Raw genomic sequence first — 24,386 nt, 5'->3', positions numbered from 1 at the left:
TCCCACACACAAACACACATGCTTACGGTCATTTTATCTTAATGACCATTTATTGTTAGCTCCCAGTGTAAATATTCCACTTTGTAGTTCTGTTTGCTCGATTGTGGGTGTGTCATTATCATCTACATCTCAGCTCCACTGTATACAATCTGTGCTAGTTCCTGTGGGCCTGCTCACTTGTTTGATGTCTTCATGTCAACAGTTTACTCCATGGAACTCTGATGGGAGAAAACTCACCTACTTCAACTGCTTCATCAACTAGACTCATTTGTGTGCCTGTTTTTTTTTTTTTTTTTTTTTTTTTTTTTTTAGTAGTTTCAAACTCAAGGTAAAACGGATTCATGTGGTCATGTGTGTATTTGTATAGAGTGTAGTCTAACATGTTACAGTCATAGGGCTGTTTAGCTTGTTAAACAAAGTGCATGAACAGTTTTCACTGACTAGCACATCTAGGCTTATTCCCACGGTAATAGTTCAAAAGAGCTGAGAACCTGGAGCTGGCACAGAAATGAAAGGCAGAGAAAAGGAGAGAAAAGGAACAAAGGGCAGAGAATAGGAGCTAGGAGGAGGCAAAGGGGGAGGAATAAGGCTGCCACTGCATTCCGAAACTTCACATTCCTAATCACATCTGGCTGCAATACAGGCATTTTTGCTCGCCATCACTCCCTAAAGCTTTTCCTTCTAACACTATAACATGGACACACACCCTGCTAGAAAAAAAAACTACTTAGCACAAACATCCAGTATCATAAATGCAAAATGCTGTGCCTTTTTGTGTGGGTGTGTTTGCATGTCACTCCATAAAACTCCCTGATAAATTACTCTTCCCCCACTATGAAAAAGTCATATGATACTCTCCACTTTCACTTCCACACAAACACATTCATAAAGTGTCATATGCCACCACACTGAGCAAGTCAGCTCAATACATCAGGATGAATCCCTTTGGCAGTGCACACTCTGGCTTAGCCTGGATTCAAACCTCATGTGTGTTATAATTGCTACAGAGTTCTGCTACAAACCACTGATATTTGGAGCAGGATGTTGGAAAATCTCATTGGCTTAATGAAATCTGTATGACCACAGTGGCAATTTTATAATAATCTTAAGTGTCATACAGGTTTCTTTGCTACATTTACTAAACCAGTAGGAAAACAAGCATTAATGCTCCAAAAGCTTCACAGAGAGGTTGAGACGTGATGTATCTGGTGCGAAACGTGCAATCACAACTGAAGCGATTTGTGCCAAGTAGAGTTGCTTGCACTGGCATTTAAGCTTTACAATGGAGTTGTTTTTGGAAATGTATTATCTTATTTTTCCAGCCAGCTTCATATCTGGGTGCCCCTGCAGGAGAACGGAAACTACCAATTTCCAAGACATTTTAGCTCCTGAGAAAAGTTTCACGTTTTCTCACTGGGTGTGTCGATTCAAGTATTTGGAATTCTACCAACAATTCACATGACAATCAGTTCACAATAAATGTGTCTGAGAGCATGATGCATCACCACATCAGTATCTAGTAGACATCTGACATCAGTGTTAAGCTAAGTATTAAATGAATCAGCTAATAAGTCTAACAGCTCTGGTAATTTCCTATCCGAATCAACTTAACTGGCATTGTACTGAAACTTCTAACACTGGCAGCTCATGGTAAAGCCTTCTTTATCCCAAACCACTTCATCTCATGCTGTTTTGTAAATTACGGTGTTCGCACCTGCAAGACTTTATGACATGAATGTGATGATATGCACCCAGTCTCTCTTTGTGTACATGCATGTGCGGGGGTTTTCCCCTCCTGGGTGAGTCAGCAGAGGTCGTCACGTGTTCCCATGCACCCCATCACCCTCGGCAAAGCAGAAATCTGATCTCCCTCCCCCTGCTTGATATTTACAGCCACAGGAGAAAGGAAGCCTGGCTCTGGACGTGTGTGTGGTCTGTCTGACAAGCTTTTCTGTATGTGTGTGAGGGAACGAGTGTTCTGTGGGACAGGTGGAAAGACGAATGAGAGAACACAGTCTAGGTCTCTGGACAGCCGTGTTCGAATTACCACTCCACGCTTATCTCAAATCAGATCCTGATGGATTCATTCTAGGCATCCTTCATGAAAAGGAGAAAACATAGGATAATTGATAGTACTAATCCTTGGACCGCATAGGACCACTGACTGGAAAGGCTGTGAGTTCAAATCCCAGGTCCACAATGTGTCCACTTCTGGGCCCTTGAGCAAGGCCCTAAACCCTCCATTGCTCAGTTGTATAAAATGCGATAAAAAAAAAAGTGAGTCACTCTTGGATAAGGACGTCTGCCAAACGCTGTAAATGTAAATGATTGGCACCCTCACAGTGCGGGGAGACTAACAGCATTGCGGCTCTTCCTGTAATGTCTAAAAAGCTATAAGTCACTTGCAGACTGATCCTGGATGACTCTATTGATCCTTTTGAATTCATTTTCTCTTCACATACTTATACATTAGGAGCTACAGGCTGTACTTCCTGCTGAGTGGATTTTCTTTCCTTTCTCTGAAGTCTGTCTTCGTTCTGTCAAGCATAACCTATAGGATTATAGGCTATTTCTCTGGCATGTATGATTTACTTGCATGCTGTTTCTCTTTTAATCTGTGATCTTTATACTGTCTGGTCATTAGTCTAAAATAAATAAGTGTGTAGGATTGTCTAGACTGTATATGAAATATCTGTACATGATATGAACTTGAATACAATCTCGCTAAGAGGTGTAATATAACACCATTCTCTTCCACAACACCATCTGGTGGACCAGCTGGGAGTTTTGGTCAAACTGAAGCATTGCTGGACAGAACAGAAGGAGTAGAGGTGGCTGACAAAATTCCAGGAATGAAGGTGACTCAGAATAAAAACGTAATACATCTAAAAGCATGTACTGGAGATGTACAGATGTTCTGGTGGATCACAGCTGGATGTTGGACCTTGCACGGACACCCAGAACCTTCTCGACATGACCAACGTGAAGTGTATGATGTGTGTGTGATAGAGAGAGAATGAGCCTCACGGTCAAAATGTTGGTGTCTCTGCGTGAAGGTGGTCTGCAGGTTGGAGCTCAGCTGGGAGATTGGGGCCTTCAGGTCCGAGCGACTCTGCTGACTCAGCTTCTCCTCCATCTCCAGAGTGCAGCACGAGAAGCCTTGAGGGCACACCTTCAGATCGGCTTCTGTAACACACAAAGCAGGAGAGAGCTCTTACACAAGTGATTTTTAAACCACTACTCGTATAATCCTGACAGAAGAAAAACAAGCTTAAATGCAAAAATGCATGAAACTGGGGCTGGGGCAGTAAGAAAAATTCATGGTATGCTAGGAATAAAAACAAATGTTGCTGTGAGATGCTAGTGATAATGTTTAAAATAACTTCTTTTTTTTGCAAACACTAGCATCTAGAAATCTAGCCAGAAGTAATTAGACAGGTTTACTTTCTTAAGCAGCAAGATATGGAGGCACAGATAAGGCTAAACCAACTGCACAAGACTTCCAAAAAAGACATGTGGAACCACACACTATAACTTTAATCACTTTCAATCAGTCATTTGGTGAAAAAGATAGGGGTGGGTACACTACATCAGGGAAAAGGCTGACACACTACATAATTTCTCAGCTGGAGAAATTATTATTTTTATTCTCAGGAAAATCAATGCAAGCGCTATCTGACATGCAAGTTAAAACTAGAAAAAGAGAACAATGAGAAAATGTGCAAGGTTGGGGAGATTCAGACAGCGAGGACTGTTCTGCAAAAATGCAGCAATGCCAAAAAATCATGTGTGTTTAGTTCTGCTGTTCTTAACAACCATTTAGGTATGACATGACAATTTCTGATAGAGGCAATATTACTGGATGGAGTGTGCACTAGGCATTCACAAGCGGCAAAGGAAGCATTAATTACTCTCAATTCTGATCAACATTAACTAGCTCAGACTACTGTGTAGTAAGGTAGTCGGTAAAACCATGATTAGTTTAGTTAGTCCACTGGGTTAACACATTTTGTGCATTAATACTAAGAAAAAGGTATACACACTAAGGTCCCTGGTATTCACTGGCCTACTGAGGACACAATAAAACTAATAGCCTGGGCATGTAATCTTATTGTCTCAGCCATCTAGGCTACTGATCTGTCAATGAGAAAAGAGGCATTATGAAACAAGACCGGTTCAGCCGGACCTGCTCGTCCACTGAGGCGTCATTCGAGAAGTCATTCAAATCACCATACCAACCACGGCAAAACAGTGGAAGTTGACAAAGCTTTGGAGATGAATTCCTTTTTTTTGCTCACACTTACAGTCCAATCAGAGGACTACTTGGAAGTTACTCTTTAAGCTTACTGGATCTCTTAAAATTGCTAAGGTTTCAATCTTTCAACTATGTGATGTCAGTCACTGAGCGAGCGAGAATGCCACCTGAGATGTTCTTTAATCTGGAGATTTCAAAAATCACATTTTATGTTAAGGTTTAGCTCAATCATAATATAATTAAAGCTGTGTTTGGGAGAAGTGCTGAAATATAGTGAATTTCCAAAATGGCACAGCCGTTCATGGCTCAGCGTCCAGTATTCCTCCTGCTCCACAGCCTCTGTGTGGCAAAGTGGGCTTGAAGAGTGTGAAAAAACAAGCTGACTTGTCACGATAGTACAGGGGGAGTGGGAGTCAATGCGTAGTCACAGCTGCAATAATGTTTTGTTTTTCTAACTTTTTAACGCAGTTGCTGGAATTTAGGGACAACACAAGGGGCCTTTCAGTGGACAGGCTGTTTGGTTTTCCCTGCCAGCCTGCTGGAACCGTTGCTACTCCAGTCTGCACTCTACAGACAGACACGTCCACTCATTCACAGTGAAGGCTGCCGCTGAGAGCCAAACCGGCCGTTTTACAACATTTACAACTTTGCTTAAGTGACCCAAGTCTTAAAGCACACAGGAAAACAGGCGTAAATGGATGCGCCTGAGGGGCATACAAAATAAAAACGCTTTTAATTCGATTTCATTCTAGCTTTAGAAATGAGGTTTTCTGAGCAAACATGTTCATGTTTTTAGCTTGTAGTTCTTCCTACAGATCTCTAAGCTCTTCGTGTCTAGTCAGCGAAACACTTGCAATGAGTTACTAATGCAGCACTTAAAAATGATCCAGTGCTAAAAACATCACTACAAATATCTAGGAATTCTCATGCCATGGTTCCATAATTCACAAGAACTCCAGCCCTGTCCCAAAAGGTGCATTAAGCATGGCTTAGTGAGAAACTCTTCTGTAAAAAGGAGGAACGGTTTGTGTTCTAAATACCTGGTTTTAGTGTAGTCTCAAACGCCAAAAGGTTGATTACTCTTTCAAATGTTTCAGACTGCTCTCTCAAGAGAAAGTAAAAGACATCCACACTGACTTCCAAACATTTGTGCTTGACCTGTTTTGAGATGCATCTGATTCTCGAGATTTTAACATACATATAAGTACAGGAACATCTGCGTTTGGATGTGTACCTGCTGATCGTACTGATTAAATATTATGCAGAAGGGAAAGAAAACAAGCACTTCAGTGCACAAACCCATGAAACAACATTACAGTGAACACAAATGAGTTGCATACTGTCCTGTCCAGGCTAAAAAACATGTTACCTCTCTCCATACACACACCCCATTAAATCCCTTCCACCATCATATTTCTCCCTAACACTTAGCTCTTTGTATGGGGCAAAGTGTGAGGGGTGGGCCGAATACCTGGGTGAAACAAGTAAAACACACAGAACAGGACGGAATCTTGGGTCTTGTAAACTGTTGTACCTTCGAGCTGTCCATCGAAACGCAAAACATGCCTCTGGGATTCGGTCTACTTTTAAACTGGTTTAAAAAGCTAATCAGGCCAAAACTCAAACCTTTCCAGGCATCAGGCAAAGATCACAATATAATACAAGATGCACACTTTTTGCTTTAGAATTAAACAATTAATGAATTAATCTCCTAAAATTTTATTAGTCTTTATAGTAGCACACACAATTCTGTAGCCCACGAGATTAATGGTCAAAAAACATCATAAATTGGAGAAACACAGTCTGAGTGAATTTTCTTTGGCCAACAACCTTCCTCCAAACAACTTTAACAGAAATGATACAGAACTCTAGCATATTAACATGAACACTGATTTATTTCATTGTTTCTATTATTTATATTTATTTTATACAACATGAATTTTACACTACTTTTGATGTACATCTACTATTTGATGGTCTAAAAATACAGCTCAAGATCATTGTAGGTGATAACCCTCTTACGTGGTACAGTGTGTGTGTGTGTGTGTGTGTGTGTGTGTGTGTGAGGTGCTCAAAAGCAGTAAACAGCCAAAAACACTGCTGTTAACTATTAGACTGAGGAGGAGATGTGTTGGTGTGGACACTGTTTAAAAAAATTATACTGAGAAAAGGAAGCGCTCAGGATAGTACTGGTTTAAATGAGAAAAGGTTAATCCATAAACTTAGGCTAAAACAGTATTTGCTCCATGAGACTTTGTCACCAGGTTAAATCTAACTGATGAACCCATGCCCAAGTTAGCCAACCTACCCGTTGTACTTATTGCTCCTGTTTTCTAATCTGTGGTGGGCCCTCACTGCATCGATCTCATGCTTCATTTAAATAGCTATCCACTCTCCTGCTTGGTTTCCTCGACTGACCCGACAGTGCACTGCTATTAGTATCTAGCCATCATAATATTAACGGCTAGGAATCTGTTGGAATGGCTAGGAATTGTATCTCCCTCTAGTTTCCTGCCCTGACAATCTGTGGCCAAAGTGTTCGACTATAACTTCTGTTCCATTAAAACTGCTGGTCACAATCGTCTGTCTTCAACTGATCCACTATCTACATTCCAGTCAAGCCCAATCCACCTTGATCGTTCACGATACATCTTTCACTACTAACTACACCTAAATTTAGCTAAAGACTACTAACAAAGTAAACCAGGACTGTTAGACAATCAATACTATATCTCACATGTTTTTGTCCAGAGAAACCTGGTGCTACACTGTTCCGTTTGTGTGGAATAGCCTTAAAACAAGTTTCATTATGTGAAATACTTTGTGCATGTGCTCTTTGCTGGCCCTTTATCTCTTTATCTATCATCTGTTCATCTGGGCTTGTGTGCAGGCAAGTACAGCTATGACTCAAAGTAACCAGTTAGCAACAGCATCTTGCATTCTTGATAAATGTGTGATAATTTCTTAAAATGTGAGATAAATTATGCTGGCATGTCTGAAAACATAGTAGTGACTCAAGATATATTAGTGTTGGACAAAGTTCTACCTTTTTCAGCAACGAGCATTGTCATTAGACTAAACAATAAAGTTTGCATATTTCCTAGGAAGTGTGCACATAATTTAAAGATGTACAAAATATTTAAAGACAAGAAATGTAAACTACAATACAGAAATATATTTACAGTAGTTTTGAAAAGAACTTTATAGACATGTTATATGCAAAATAAAATCATGTAGCCTCCATATGATTAAAAAGGACAAGGTGCCAAAATAAGTAAACAGACTCATACAAAAAAATGGGGGGAAGTGGAGCTAGAGTTCATCCATGGAGCTGAATTTTATCTGTGCGCTGCATGCATGCTTTAATTCTACACTTCAGCAGATCACATGGCAGATGAATAGCAGTATTGTTTTGATTGCTGCTTTCTTCATGTGATTGTCATCATTTACCTGGGTGCAGTTAAGTGAAAACAGGGTCTTGTGGTCAACTCTTCCAATTCCTGTTCAATAGTAATGTAAAATGCCACAGCCCATCTTTAAGAAGTAGTATATAAGCATCCTTACGATGCAGTATTCGTGTGCATGGCTGAATAATTCGTCATCATTAACAATAAAACCAAATGATTTATTTAAGGAGTCTGGCATCACAAATACATTTTTCATCTCTTTCCATCTTCCTAGAACTTTCCTGGCGGCCCACATTAGTTAACTGGTGCAATGGTCTCCATTTTTACCGTGCAGTGAAAAAGAAAGCATTAACAGCGTTCATACAGAAAATCCATCAGAGTGGTGTCCACTGCTTGTTCAGAATCACTTGACTCAAGAGCAGAAAAGGGGCTAGAGTCCTTGATTCAAAGATTTGCATTTCTTTTTTGTAGCCTTACCCATCCCAAGCCATGTGCAAGTCTCCTATTGGAGCCTTAAAGGTGTGGTTTCCTCTAGAAGAAAAATACTCATCATCGGCAGAATATAGAAGCAAACATTACGAAACACCCAATTAATGAAACGACAGGTTATTCAGTAAGAGGTATCTAACATGAATGTAATGTTGCTCTATTTTCCTCACTTATACTTAGTGGTAAGTGACCTCACAATAAATCTTAATGAGCTGTGTCGGTTCTCAATTAACGACAGTCACTTCCTGTTTACATCCTTCGTTTTCCAGCAACAATCCATTTTGGTCGAAAGAGGAATGTGGGTGAAACCTAAATTAGCTCTCATGCCCTTACAACCCTCACCCCACCGTTTCTTTGCCCCCGGCCTTTCTCCAGAACCCAGACAGACATCAATGCCCGTCGCTCCATGAAAACAGCTTCCAAGCTTAACCATTGGGGTCAAAGGTTAACAGCCACTCCTCTGAGAGGGGCCGTGCACTCTGACCCTGCCAGGCATTGGCCAGCAGACCCACCACCCGCATGCACACACCAACACACACATTCTACCACCAGCCCTGGGCCCTCTGAGTCAGAAGTCATAAATTCTCAAGGGGATTATTTCAGGCTGCCAGCCGCTATAAATTGTGATGGCCGCCACATCAATGTGCTGTTACCAGAAAGACAGACTAATAGGCTCCCCTTGGTGTCTAACTAAGGGGTGTTCATTCTTGTCTGCAACGGGCCGGTGTGGCTGCAGGTTTATATTCCAGCCACGCAAGACCAACACCTGATAGTCGACTGAAGGCCAAGATCAATTGAAACAGGTGGTCTCAGGGCATGATGTCTGCTTGGTTGAAACTGGCTCTATATGGATAAGGTAAACTTATGCAGCAGATCAAAACATGGGCTCTACTAGAGTCACACTTTACTTTTTGAAATGTAAAACAAGTTTTTCCATCAGCAGGAAAGCAAACTAAGTACTCGGTAAATTTACTGAGATCTCAACCCATACTCTAGGAGAGCACTTCTAAGACATACAACTACAAACAGACTCAAGAGTCAATCTGCACCCCCCCCCCTCCAGTCATATCTTACTGCTTATTTTCACTTACCATAAGCTGCAATTACCACGGAGGGGAGAGGAAACTCCCATTTGTCAGGGAACATCTTTCTCACCCTGAGCAAAAATGATAAACACACCCTACTGCAAGCAGACAAGCTCCACATACATTCCTATTGCAGTAGTTGCTGACTAAAGAATTAAGATTAAAGGGATGAGATGAAGAGTGAAACACAGCAGAAACATTAAGGGGAGATAAAAGCTGGATATTTGATTTGTAAATCATGGATATTATGCAGCTCTACTCGCAGCTTCCCAAATCTGCCTTTCGTGTCTGGACAAGACACCACTGTTTGCCTTCAGCGCTCTTCTCTCTCTCTCGCAGTTCCAGCTGCTGGAGCAATATTTCTATCTGTCTTGCATCTCTTCCCTCCTCACTTCGTGGCCTGAGGCCATTTTGAGTGTGTCCATCAGTTACTTGTGCTCTGCAGTACACACTATTGAGTCCTACAGGCTGCTCAAGGAAACAGCCTTATCCCAAACTTGCCCGAGTTAGCCACATACAAAGGTCATCGCTCTGTCCTATATGGCCAGAGATTTGTGGACCATCATACCCATATGTACTTTCTGAATATACCATTCCAGATTTAGTCCCTTACCCTTATGCACTGTCATACTATATTTTAGTCAGGTGAGGAGGCCTGGTGCACAGACAGCATTCCAAATTACCCCAAAAATGTTCAGCGAGGTTGAGGTCAGGGTTCTGTACAGGCCATGTCAATTCTTCTACTCTAACTATGGCAAACCATTGTCCTTCATATCTCTGCTTCTGTGCACAGGAGCACCGTCATGCTGGAACAGGTTTGGACCCCTTAATTTCATTGAAGAAAACTGTAATGCTACAGAATACAACATTTTCTATTTTAAGGCAACTTCTTTGGGGGAAGATGCACATATGGGTAGGATGGATATACAGTGTACAAATCCTTTGTCGTAAGATAACATGAAATAAAAGTATGCTTGCTCAAGTACACATTTGGTGTATAATAGATACTCTTTATTTTTATATTTATTATGCTTCTGCTCTGCAGTTAAATTCGTAGTGTTTGTGCACTGCCTCTAAAAGCTTGATGAGGCAGAAATACCACAAGCGCTATAGTTAGAGCTCTATACCACATACAAAACATGTTCAGTGTGAAGTTTCCACCTCAGTGGAAGTGTATTGAAAAGGGATGATTGTAACATGAAACCAGTGTTACAGCCCAAGAGCTCATATGGAGCTGATCAGTATGGGCATTGTTTTTTCTCCCCTATTTCCGTCCAATATCTCTAAAATACTAGCAAGACAAGTTTAGAACGCATTTGCCAAAACAATAATGACTTTCATTGCTTTCAATAAAAAGTTCAACTGGACTGACAAAGCCCTGGTTTATACACTAACAAAATAGCGGATAACATAACGCCTGAGACATTTTCATTCGTTTCCACCACAGAAATAGATTTGTTCTGCTTTAACAGATAAGTCGGTTAGCAACGGGAATCTTCAGGATAAGCAAATGCACACAAGAAATTGAATAAGTATGACCTGTTCTGGCTAAAAAGAATTTACAATCCTTAAAAGCAACTGCGATAGGACTGGCCGCATTCCTAAAGTCTGACACCATGAAAAAATAATGAGCCGAGAACACTTATTCTAGAAGAGCAGCATTATTACCATAAGTTGTTCTGCTTCCAAAACCCTCCTTCCATTCCCAGCACAACTTTACATACGCCCTATTTGTCACTTCTCTGATGAGCACGGGTCCACAGGGGACATATACCCAGAATCCCCTTCAACTGGTGTACACTTTTTTCCAACTGGCTCTCCTTAGAGAGTCATCAGTTCCAATCCCGACACATGGGTGAGCATTTGAATGGGCGCACAGTCATACCCCCATGGGGCAGGTGTCGAGGTAGTGAGGAAGCAAATTAACAAGACGGATATCCAAAGCCAAACAATATAGCTGACATTTCCACTGGCCAGGAAGGCTCTGACAAAATGGACAGGAAGGGAGGTCAGAAAGTGCATTTAGTTTTCAATAATATTACATGAACTGTAGTCAGAGCCAACATTTTCCTATTACATCCTTTGGTTTTCAATATAAAACATTTTAATGACCAAAGATTATGAGTGGAGGAGGATGTCAAGCGTTCTGTAGACTTGCTCGGACGTCTGAGTGAAGAGCAGACAGCGGTGTATACTGCTTGTACTAGCATTAACGTAAGTAAAATGTGGCCCAGAAGGAATGTTTGTTTTAAGAGTCCACTGAAGTCTTGATTAATATAAAGGAACATTAACATTCACTTAGAAATGGTTTGGGAATCAGGAATTACACTTGCAGCCACTATAATTTGCAACAAAAGTAAGGCAACATGCCACAACTCCTTGGAAAGCATGTGTGTAAAATGTTTCCTTTTATAAATCATGAATTAAAATCTCTTGCCAAACACAGCTGTCAAAGCACTAAGCAACCTGATTTTTTTTTTTCTCAAATGGCATTTTGTTTTAAAAAAAGGGGGGGGGGGTACATATGCAGAGGCAGATTTCATAGAATTCATGTTTCAAAAAGTCAGCCTAGGAGCAGCATGCATTTAATCACAGGCTTAAGAGTCTAGACAGCTGTGTGATCATTAACCAGGGTGATAGTGCAGCATGGCGGAGGCTACAGCTCTTCTCATCGTCTCTTTTACACTACAGAATTTATTAATCAGAGCGTTTGAGGCAACACGAAGCAGACTAGTGTGATGAAATGTATGGTATTGTGGGAAATCCTCATTAATAGCTGAAAAATAAATTTGTAGCAGAAGACAGAACGGTCTTCTGCTTCAAGCTCGCCTCTGATTACGAAACCAGGCAGAGTGTCTGGCCAATTAAAACTCCCCACTGGTGAACTTTCCAAAAGGTTGTCATCCATGAACATTCACCCAGAAGCCCCAGGAAGATTCTACAACATGGATCTGGCCTCTCGTTCTCTGTCTGGCTCCATCTCCCTCCCCAGTGTGCCGTCTCCGGCTTTGTCTCTGAACACAAAAGCTCCCTGCCTACACCACTTCCCAGGTCAGCTCATTGTGAAATGTTTCACTTTTTCCAGCATTGTCATAGAAACTCTATGAATTCACTTGCATACAGCTGACAAACGAGCATTTAGCTGTAGAGAGCAGGGGCTTTCTGTTATGCATTAGGGATTTGGGATACGCAGGAACATTGGAATGTAAGGCCTCATTCCAACATGGAAGAACAATCAGGTCACAAGTGAACCAGCAGAGCTGTGTGTGTGATCGATGAACTTCAACCCGATGGTACAGCACACTGAGGCGGTCTAACCAAGCAGAGCGCAGTGGTGTGGTGAAGCTGTTGAAGGCAAGTGAACAGAGCATGGTTCATGTGGAAGCAATTCCACTTTCTCAAACTATACAACCAACAAAGGTACAAATGAGTGAGCGAGAGGGAGTAAGAGGCTAATTACAATGCTGGGGCAGGTAAGAGGAGACAGCTTTGAATGCATGAAAACGACCGAGACAGTTGGCGAGGAGGGAGACATGAAGAGGGCTGACTGAGCTGATGACAGGAGTTGCCATCAGTGGTGTTTGCCACTAACATTGAGAGCAAAAGCACGCAGCTATTTGCATACACACACAAACAAATTTGTGTGTGTGTCTATGCATGCATGTGAGCATGCGCATGCACAGGAAAGCATACTAGGAGGTTTCAAAGTGGGTAAAATTACACTTGTTGGAAGGAAGAGGGTAGATTTGGTTAAATTCTTGGGCTAAGATTCATTTGAGAAACTAGAGACATTTACAGAGAATGTACCAAGCTTGTCCTTAAAAAGTTTGCCTTTTTGTAACAATTCTATTTGACTTTAAATCACCTAGTCAGTAAAAGGATGGGGAAAATAATGAGTGATAAATCTTAAAGATTTGCAGGAAAAAGTAGCAAATCTCCAGACATCACGTCACAGCACCACTGTGTTACAACAAAGGAAAAGCCTGTGCAAAAGCCTGGCTCATCTCTACTCCCAAAAGACCTTGTCTTCATACCCTGCTCTTTGGTGCTTAAATGAATGGAGACAAGCTAGGACTTTCAGCTTGAAAATAACTTTTCCTCCCTCCCTGAAAAGTGATTTAGTGTTATGGAAACACCACAACAGCGGGTCGTGGTACCGAAAGGGAGAAATATACATAGCTAGAGGAATCCTATTTCTGTTTACAATGTATACACATGAACTAATACTCCATCTATACATACCCTAAAGCCATTTTACTTCCAAAAGCATTTAAACACAATGTGCTACACCTTGCCTTCATCAGCAAGCCACCAAAAAACCTTAGATGACTGATATGAACTTAAGAGTGGATGAAATCTGCCAGATGTCTAACTTGAAGGACAAGCAGCATAACTGTGTGCGCATTTACAGCTAATAGAGCGAGAGGGGCCCACTGGCAAGATGAGGTCAAACCCATGATCATGTTTCCAAGTCCTCAATGCGACAACACAGCCACAATGATTCTGATATAGCTGCTGGGCTCAGGAAACTGGATAGCAGTGATGCTGGTGGGAAGAGCAGCATTATTAGCCAAGTGCAAAAAAACGGAAACCTACACCAAGGTATTATACTTTAGTCATGGACATCCCTTATCCCATCTCCAATGCGATACAGACAGCCATGTCGATAAATCATTGAGGCCTAGGAGTAAGAAGTCGCATATGCAAAAGCTGACAGATCAAACATGACCATCTCCATTTATTCAGTGAAATCCACCATTTTGTTTCCACAAATTCCTTCAAAGACCATACTACAGGCTATAGGCAGGAGCTGATTGATAAAGATATCAGGAATCAATGATTGCTTCTATATAAATGAGCTGGTTGTGAAACTGAATGATACGAGCAAAAGGTGTGCACAACTTTAACATAGCAAACCTCTCTCCACTATTTGTTGACATATTTATTAAACAAGCAAATAAACTCGGCTACACAATAACATCACCACACACGTCCAAAGAAGATTGTAGCAGACAAGTGACAATAAATAAACCCCAAAAACTTTGACCACCTTTTCATGCATTTAGACATGGTACTGATACGATATCCAGTGTCAGGGTTTGGCTGATATTGGCAGAAAACGTTGGCTTGGATATCAGACGGAGAACAAAAGAGAAAGCATCTGAACAGAATCTGTAACAAATCTAGCATGAAGTATCACAGAATTTCTGTTAGCTGAACAGAACGCAGACATAAAGCAAGGGAGAGAAAGTAGGACACAGGAATAACCAACATAACATAGGACCTTCTTTTATTTTATGTCGTCTAAAATTGTACACATTTACAGTATTAATGACTTCAGTTATTCAGAAGTGTTTTAGTTCAATCTAAAAATCTCAGTTTTACATAAGGTTATTAAGAATGTTTATAAGGCCACCTTGGTTTTATATAGCTGTATTAAGTGAAGTGCTTCAATTAAAAACCGTTTTCACAAAAAAAAAAAAGTATTATTTTCCTTTAATTCTGTTTTATTTTAGTTGGTGTTTTTTTTTTTCACAAGGCAGGAGACTTCACCCTGGCCAGTATATAGCACTGGCCATTTGTCACTGAATACCTGTTGAAGGTGTTTTGGGAGCTGGAGGAGACCAAACCATCTGGACTGTCTGGGAGAACTGAGGACTGGATTGTGTTAACAATGGCTTGGTGAAAAATTAAAGACGTTTGGCCTGTTTAAAATACTGTTAATTTCAGCCATTGTGTGGTCAGCTTTAGGAAACACTGTCTAAAAGCATAATGCCTCTTCAAGGTTTTTTTTTTTTGTTGTTGTTAAAAAAGGGTCTGTGGGAAACCAGAGGTCATTTAACTCCCCCACCCTTTTACCAGAGAACACATCAAATCAACACTGTCTCTTTATCCTCTTCAAAAGACTTTATGACATGTTCAGAAGGTCTGTAAAAGTGGGATCGGGGAAGTGAGGGCGAGTTACCAGTTCCAGCGGAGATCTGGTCTTAGGTTCATCAGCGCTAGTTCCAGTGAAGCTTATGGGAATAATTAGCAGGGATTTACAGAGGTTCTGTATGTTAGCAAAGCTGGGGATTCTGCCCAAAGCCCACAGAAAATCCCTGGCCCATGTCCTTCCTCTGTCTCCACAGCCACAAAATGTTTCTCCAGGACCATAAAAACACCACAGTTATTGGCACCATCAATACTATTATTCCCATTAATATCATTGCTAGCGGACGGCAACTGTCTCGGGGCTTCATTTTCAATGCCATGCCAACAAGGGAGTTTCACATGGAGCTGTGCCTGCTAAGGGAAGGGTTTTATCAAAAACATCAAGTTAGAGACTCTGGGAGCTGGTGGACTCATACTAGTGTTCTCTATTACATGCACAGATGAAACACGACAACACAATGTCTTCTTTCAAAAACTGCAAATTTTCTCCGCCGAGCAGTTTGTCTCTGCAAAAGATCCGAAGAGCATGATTAAACATGACCTTGTAACAACAATGTCTGTCAAGGCAAACACACAAAACAACGGGTTTTGGTATTAGATTCAACTGAAAGAGCGAAGAGAGCAGAAAGTAAAATAATGAAGGATAATAAAGGAAGAGAGACCAGACCTTGGATGAGGCCTTGGAGCAAGCCAGAACAGATAAAATGGCCCAACAGAATGAGGACAAAGGAAAGAAAAGCTTCTAGATGTTAAGGCTAGATAAAAAGGAATGCCTGCATCAACACTTCCTACAAAGCCTGCTCTTTAAGACAAGGCAGGATGCATGAGCCAAGTGAATGGGCCCCAGGGAACTCCACATGCAAATTGGAAGTGTTAACAAGGAGCTTCGGTGACGGCCTCTATCTGCCTTGTGGTGAGGAAAAGGCACAAGTTTGGAGGCAGATTTCACAAAGCATCAATCAAAAGTGGCTCTGCACTGTACTGCACAGCCTGGTTCACTCAGAGAAGAACAGAGACTTAAACAATGTCACCAGAGACACAAGCTTCAAAGCTGTTTGAGTGTAAGGGTACGAAAAGGTCAGTTAGCATATGTCTCATCCATACAGAGAGTATGTGTGTATATTGGTAAAAACAAACACTTCAGGGCCAGGCTCCAGAGACATCCAGCTATTCCCCCAAAAGTGTAACACTCAAGCGTGCTTAAATCACATAGTGCCAACTCCTTCCTGAGTTTTTTTTTTCCTCTCATATCCATCAGTCAAAATCCCCCTGTAAGTTTCACTCAGTGGTGCAGCCCGTCAATCCTCTGTCGGCGCAGGCTTTGTTGCTGCTTGGGGCTCTGAGCTCCCAGTGTGTGGGTCTTGGTGGTCTCATGTGGAATGTATTTTGGGTGGGGGGTGGGGGGCACCCGATTGTTCCCGCACGCAGCATTTACCCCCTGCTGGGCCGTCACTCAATGGAGGCTGTACAGAAAGAGTGCCGGGTAACCGCGTGGAGAAACCAGAGTAAACTTAATGTTACAGTTAGGCAGCAAACTCCAGTGGTTTACAGAGAAATAATGAATCCAAAAGAGGATACAAGATTCAGAATGTGAGTTACATTCAGAGACCAGTTAATGCTAATGCAGTTGTTGGCTCCCATAAAGTTGACATGACCAGCTGAATTAGTAACTGATTTATAGCTTCCGGTTGTTCCAAACGTCATGAAGTAACTTGACACGCCCATGTGTTTCCAAGTAGCAATGATACCACAGCACTATAACATTCATGCCTTCATTTCAGCATGTGCACTGACTAATCTGTGAAGTGAAGCAACTTTCAGAAATGTAAAGCCGACCGTTCCAATATTCACGTCCTCGAACACCCACTCACACTTTATGTAATGTGTGTCAATGTGTTTCATATCTTCTTTCTGATAGCCAAATAGTCAGCCAGCCACAGGGCCTGGCCATGACACAGGAACAGGCTGCAGCAAGGTCATTTCAGCCTCACCCATGGCCAGAGGCTTTAATTACCCTTACTGATATCTTCATCCAGCTCAATAACAGTACCTCAGAAATGCTGCCAATGCCCTAAAGTACAGACCTATATACATTTTGATTGAAGTGAATTTCTCCATCCACAGACTGAAGTTAAACCCACAGCTGTACTGAAATGGCAAAAATGTAATGACTCCGAATGCACATTTTAATTGCACTCATTGCCTACTTAATTAGGAATACCAATTAACCACACAGCCAATTATGTGGCAGCAGCACAATGCATACAATTCTGGAAATATAGGTCAAGAGTGTCAGTAAATCTAAACAATGTGATATCAGTTACACTGACATATGAGTTCATCTTGAATATTTCAGAAACTGATGACCTCCTGGGAGCAGTCAGTAGAGTTTACACAGAATTGTTTAAAAACAAAACAAAAAAACACCCAGTGAGTGGCAGTTTTGTGGGTGGAAGCATCTTATTGAGGGAGATCTGAGAAGAGCGGCTAGACTAGTTCAAGCTGACAGGAAGAGTAAGGTAACACAAATAACGGTGGTGATCAGAAATGCATTTTAGGAACACACTTTCAGTGGAGGGTTCACCATATCAGCAGACCACCACATCATGCTCCATGCCAAGAACAGACATCTGAGGCTACACTGGGCACAGACTCACTAAGATAGGACAGTTGCTCAGTCTTTTTCCAATCTTTGTCTGATCTTGAATCCCCTTCTCCCTTTAAATTCATGATCATTTTTGATGGCATTTCCACCCACAGTGATAGGCTGCCAGCTACAGTGATGCGCTTGAAATTATTCTCTGCTAAGCAAAAACCAGCAAGGTGCCAAATCAAAAATTTCTATGCACCAGAATGAATTTTCCACACATTTCAACACATTAAAGCCAGACACACACACACACACGCATCTTTGAGCAGTGCTTCTGGTTTAGGACATATGCTTTTGAAGTCAGCGAGGTTAGTAGAAAGGAGAGCAGGATTTTTGCACTTTTTGCACATGTTCTTTAGGCTTGTAATCTTGCTGACAACAGGGAGGAACCATTTCTGTTGAGCCAGGATCAATTTCCTTCATTGATACTGTTGATATTCTAGCGGCCCATTACCTGACAAAAGCGTTAATCCTTAGTCACTGACAAAGAGAAATATAATTCCTGATGCGTTTGTTCTTACCCAACACTAGAAAGAACACAAAGCTGTGTTCACATGAGCCCTGCTGTTTAACTGCAGCAGCATATTTTACATGTACCAAGAGAAAACAGCCAGGATGCAGCTGGGCTCACTCAAATATGCTCTGCATTATAAAATATGTTCTAAGAACGAAAAAAGTATCATGATCGGTGAAACCAGGCAAAATGGTTAGTCGATTTCTGCAATCGTATTTCAATAATTAAAACACTTGTGTGTGCTAATGCATGAAGCCTATTTATCACCAAAGCTAATTTAAATGTTGAAAAAGTATTAGTATTATTGCTGATATTAATAAATCTAATCTACATATCCAGTCCAAAGCATCTGATATGAGACAAACTCAGAGGTAAAAGCACTGAGTCTTATCAAAGCCATTTTTTTTTTTTTTTTTTTAAATTCAGCACTTGTTTCAGGCAAGGTTTTATCTGTACCAAAAAAACCCACCCTGCATGTGTGAACATAGCCAAAGGCTTCTGTGCTGCAGAAATAACTACTGTGCAATCCAATACACAGAACTCTGGGATTAAAATGTAGATGCCACTGATCAGGCCGTATTAGTTCAACACCTTATTACGTTAATTTGAAGGTGTAAAGCAAAGAGGTTAGTACTTTGGGCCTGGCAGAACTGTTATTAGACTTGTGTCTTATCACTGCAGTGATGTAGCAATTAGTCAATTATTGATCAGAGTCCAAGAGGGAGGCAAAGTGAACATAAGTGAACTCTAATCGTGAATGTAATGTGTGTGTGTGTGTGTATGTATATATATATATATATATATATATATATATATATATATATATATATATATATATATATATATATATATATATATATATATATATATATATATAGGGGGGGGTTATTTTAAAAGTATAGGTGCATACTACATCAGGGAGTGGTAGCGCTGTGGTTGCACTAAAGTATTTAGGACATGAATGATCCTTCGAGCAAAGGGAAGGTAGAGCCTTTGATCTTCACCATTGTCCATACCTGAGGCATGACATAAGACCCTGCTGCCAATATGAAGCAAAACAGACCACTCTAGCACAGGAAAAAGTGTTCCACTGTCTCCCAATAAGAAACTGTTGACACAAAGAGATACCAATCTGGTCAGTGCTAACCACTCTCCTTTTGAAGAGCCACTGCGCAGCAGGAACTCCACACACACGTTTTACAACATCTAGGCCAATCATCAACCATCACAAACAGTGGGGATTTTCTTTAAAAGGCCAAGACCCTCTCTGCTTTGGTTAGAAATAGGAGGGTGTGAAAGCATCAGACTTTAGTGGGGAACTGTATGTACTTCAGGGCTAAAGTAACTATGAGGTCCCCCTAAGATATCATAATCCTCTGTATCTTTTAAGCAGAAAGGATCTGAGGAGACCGACTGGTTGGCGAATAAACATCTTAAACCCCGGACAGTATAGAGAAGCGCAACAGTTTTTCCATTAGACTGTGGAGAATGAATTCCACTGCGTTTTCACACAGGCAGATCGTTCCACTTTTCAACGTCCTCCTCAAACCACAAACATACTTATCTAAAGTTAACACAACCACCAACGACAGTATAAGAGACCAACTACAGTTGGTTTAGGTATGAATTTGTGTAAAAATATTTTCAGCTTTGTCCAAAGGAGGAAAAAGGAATAAAATTACACATTTATAACTTGACAGGAAACATTCAATCATTTTCTTGCCCTGGATCATGTGCACAACACCACAAGCACTAGGTCTTAATTGAAAGGATCGAGATCCCGTGGGCAAATACCATAATTTTTTCACCACAAGCCGAAAACAAAAGATGCTTGTGGCTGGAAGATCACTAGTCATATTAGACGCTTTGTCTTAAAAAACTGCGCTCTTGTTGTTTAGGCTCCATCTGGGTGAAGATGAAATGACAGAACCTTATAACACCACGTTCACAATACGTCCATTATTGCATTGTATGATGAACCATACCAACGAGCCAAAAAATAGGAACAAAAAATGAAAAATTTTATTTGGCCAGCTTGGCTGGAACATACCAGCTGAAAAAAAAATGCAGAGGGCAAAAATAATAATACCCTTGCTGATTAATCACAGAAAAGCAGAAAAGTTGGCTTGGAAAGGATATAATTTTGGCCATCAATGCTGTGTTGGATGTACTTGGCCTAACTGTGGCTAGAATGTGGATTTAGGACCATGGAAATATAGAGAATAGATGTTTTGACTACCAGGTGAAAAGGGCCAGTGCTGAAAGCCAAAACCAGAAGGGGACACTGACAGTTCATTTACGTTCTCCTGTGGACCATTTTCACCCTTGCAACAGGAGGCATTGTTATCCAAAATCAGAGCTTTGTGTGTTCTCTTTCTGCTTTCTAAGAAGCCTCCACCCTTCAACGACAGTAGACCTTGTTACTCGTGCTGGATCAATTATCTCAGGCTCTACTAGTGACAAAGAAACAAGTCCGATGCATAACATGGTCTATTGGGAGATACACATGCACATGGAACCCAGACTGTTCAACAAGACATAACACATTCACACTAACCATCAGGACAAAACCAGAGTTGCGCTAGAGATCAACGCAGGTGAGTTGGGGTATAATCAGCCACATTTAACAATACAATGATACACCAGGGGAAACAATGGGCTTTTGGCCCGGTGTAAAATACAAGGCAAATCACAAGCAAATGGTGTCCGTGATTCGAGACAGCTGTTCTATCTCACATGTAACACAGCTTCCAGCTACTAAACCTTACAGGATTCCACCTCCAAACTTTCCATGATAAGTTTTTGATAATAGATAAGCTAACATTGATGGGAAAAAAAACCCCCAAACAACTGTTATAGTAACAGAGTGTGTCTCTGTGTGTCAACAGGACAGGATTTGTAATATTACAATACTTGGGTTAATGTCGACAGGTCATTTTAAAATCAGTAAAAAAAATAAATAAAAATAAATAAATAAATAATGATGTAATCTTTCTGAACACAAACACAGGCCACAAAAGAAAGCTACAATTACAATGGATTTGAATGAGATGAAAATCACAGCGCATACTCATCACAGTTGCATTACGCCAACTGTACGTCATCAGGTAAAATGATTCCACCCAAAAAAGGGCTTCAGGAACTGCAAAAGGGATTCATTCATCACAAATCACACATTAGTAACGACAAACCTGAGGATAAATCTGAATTTCTTTGCAAATGGCCTTCATTTTAAAAACAAACAAAGGAAAACAAACAAACAAAAGCAATTGTGTCACATTTACTGCACATCTGGAGGTTTTCCTGCATGGATTCAAATCTGGGAGACAAGAACGTTCACTTACATAAAATAAAAACCTGGAATATCAGTAACAGAGGCTTTGACTAGCATTAGAGGGATAGGAAGAAGACTCTCCTAGTCCAGTCAAGTTTTTTTTTTTTTTTTTACAACATGCCCCTGAACCCTCAACTGCACAGGCGTACAAATGAGATTAAATGTAAGCGAAATGCCATAAATGTAAATGTACATGGTGACCAATACAGTGGGCTAAGAGTACTGGGAAACCTTGTTAGCCTAGTGGTGTGCTTCTCACTTCAGGTAGACAGACAAATCCTTGTTGTGTGTGTGTGTGTGTAACTGGGTTGGGGGGGTTGTGGGTTCAGTGTGTGTTTCTTAACATGAAGTCCAGATCACAGGACTGTCCGAGAGCCACAGCTGGGCCCTTGGGCAAGAGTAAAGCTTGAGAAAACACTGAGATGCCTTCTGTTCATTTTAATATCACTTTTCGATCATAAATAGTCCAAATGAATACATGGAAATGTAAAAAGCCACGGCTTTCCTTTACTCGAGTAGAAAGATATAAACAGAGTGTATCCTGGAGGCAGCTTCACTCATCCCGAGCACGCAGCAGAGCTTAAAGTGTTCACCCCCCCACCCCACCCCCACCCCGATAAAAATCACTACATTTACATGCCCATTAAGGTCTACTACGATAAGATTTGGGTTACGAGTTGGACAATTTAATTACTTATTGCTTAAACGTGCTGTGTGTGCTCGGATCAGAGGATGAAGGAACCACTAAAACACAGTATGAAAACATCGCTAGCTCTCCACATACCGAAATGCTGCTCCGATCTGCTTCCTCATACAAAAAGAAACAAGAGGCACCGGTTTCCCGGCGCAAAATCACGGCAAGACGTTTAGCCTACGTGGTTAAAACATAACTAGGCATGTAGTAACGCCTAGGCTATATGAAATGCTCTTAGCATTATTATGAATGTAAACTGTGAAGCTATTTGTCTTTAGCAAACTTTTTCACGCTCTAAACAGAGTAGCGCTGGTTGTAACAAGCAGAAGCCAGGGCTGTATATCCCCTTGTTCATTGTAGACACCAATGTGGCAAGAGTAATAAAAGTGTTCAGAGTCAGTCACAAACCTACTTGACTTTGAGAGGCCGGAAAGTTGCATGAGAAAGGCCGAGAGAGACTCTTACCATACACTCCTTTGTTGGGAACGTCGTTACTGTTGAAGCCCTTGGAGCTGTACGCTGTTCGGACTTCATTGCAGTTCTTTGACTTCTGTTCACTCGGGCTGGCAGAGACAAAAATCACTGCGGATACACAAACTGCAAGCGCAACAATCGCCTTCATCGTTGTGTCCAGCTGCCAAATGCTTGAAGAAAACACAACCGATCACAAAAATACAATTTCTCCTCGGTTAAAATGTATCTTCGAGAGCCGCGTCGGATTTCCACATGGAGATGCGCCGTCTCACTGATTTCACTGTAAAGGCAGATTAAGTTTTAGCGACTCGACGGACTTGGAGTTTCGGCTTAAAAAAGTTTGTTAAAGATAAAAACAACTACAGGGAAAAATTAAAACAATAAAATTTGTTTGTAAAAGACTTGGTTTCTATCGGCAGTCTCGCGAGGTCAAACTTTTGCGTGAAAAAGCCAGTTGCCAGAGAGCCCCGCGCCGCCGCGAGCACACGGTTAAAAACACTCAACTCGTATTAAAAACGGCTTCGAAAAATGTTTTCGCTGGAAGGTATCCACTCGGATTTTGATTCCGTCTGAAGAGAATAGTCGTGAAAGGATTTAAAGTTTGTGTGAGAAGTTGTTTTTGTTTTTTTTTTTTCCCTTCCGAGCTCCGCGTAGTATTCAAGACGGGACGCTTCAAGGCTGGAGTCACTCGTCGTGTGCTCGAGCGTTGCCTGCGCGCGCGCGGCACGACGTCTTCGGCGCGTAGACTTGCGCGCTCACGTGAACGCAGCTCCAGACAAAGCGGCGTGCACGCGCAACACGCGTTCACCTGGAGTCCACCACGCTCAGGTATCTGAAGGCGGGGGGAGGGGAGGGGTAAAGACAAGTCAAGGAAAAAGTTTACAAAGTGGATTATAGAGAAAGAAGAATTCTTCTATAATCATTAAACATTTTCTCGTTTCATCGGTTGAAAACACAATTTTTAATGCCTACAGTAATGAGAAATATAACATAACCTTGATTTATTTATGTGCCTCACACGAAATAAATCACCTTGTCTAAATGTACCCTTTTATACAGGTAACAAGATGCAGTCACATCCAGATGTGTTTAATTAGCTCAATCTCACACTAATATATAAGAGGAATATAGTTTTTAACTGATAAATTTATTCTAAGAAAAAATGTTTTGAAAATGTTTTTTTTAACAACAATATAAAAAGCTTGACTTTATTATTAATTTTTTTTTTTTGCATGGAATTGGATATATGTTTTTGATGTTTGTCCTGCTGAAATAATCAACCATGACCCATTAATAGCTTCTTGGTATAAATATATTTCCATTAAATATTTCCTGGTACTTCCTGGAGTCTATGATGACAAATATGCTCACAGGATAAAAGGGTCCATAACATCTCTTCACAGATCCTCCACCATACTTAACACTGATGATCAGGGTCCTTCATTTTCACATCAAACCCATCTTTAGTGTTTGATGTCACTAACCTCGGTTTATGTCACATCTGTCCATAGAGCAAGCCAAAGGGTTTCAGTCAAAATGTTTAGTAGTGT

The 24,386-nt window shown here is 41.0% G+C and overlaps 1 protein-coding gene across 1 annotated transcript in view; it reads right to left on the bottom strand.

The window, feature by feature from the left end:
- The window catches only part of gpc4 (glypican 4), a 29,731-nt gene extending 6,162 nt beyond the window's left edge, over window positions 1-23,569 (bottom strand). Inside the window, exons 1-2 of the mRNA XM_058396990.1 lie at window positions 22,828-23,569; window positions 3,028-3,186 (exon numbers count right to left, since the gene is read on the bottom strand). Coding sequence (XP_058252973.1) covers window positions 3,028-3,186; window positions 22,828-22,984 — 316 coding nt within the window. The 5' untranslated portion in view covers window positions 22,985-23,569. The remainder of the gene's footprint in view (window positions 1-3,027; window positions 3,187-22,827) is intronic.
- Between the last annotated feature and the right edge of the window lie 817 nt (window positions 23,570-24,386).

Source organism: Hemibagrus wyckioides, linkage group LG08, assembly GCF_019097595.1.
Source record: "Hemibagrus wyckioides isolate EC202008001 linkage group LG08, SWU_Hwy_1.0, whole genome shotgun sequence".
Lineage (NCBI taxonomy): Eukaryota > Metazoa > Chordata > Actinopteri > Siluriformes > Bagridae > Hemibagrus > Hemibagrus wyckioides.
The sequence above is the reverse complement of the archived record's forward strand: the minus strand, read 5'-3'. Positions and strand labels throughout refer to the sequence as shown.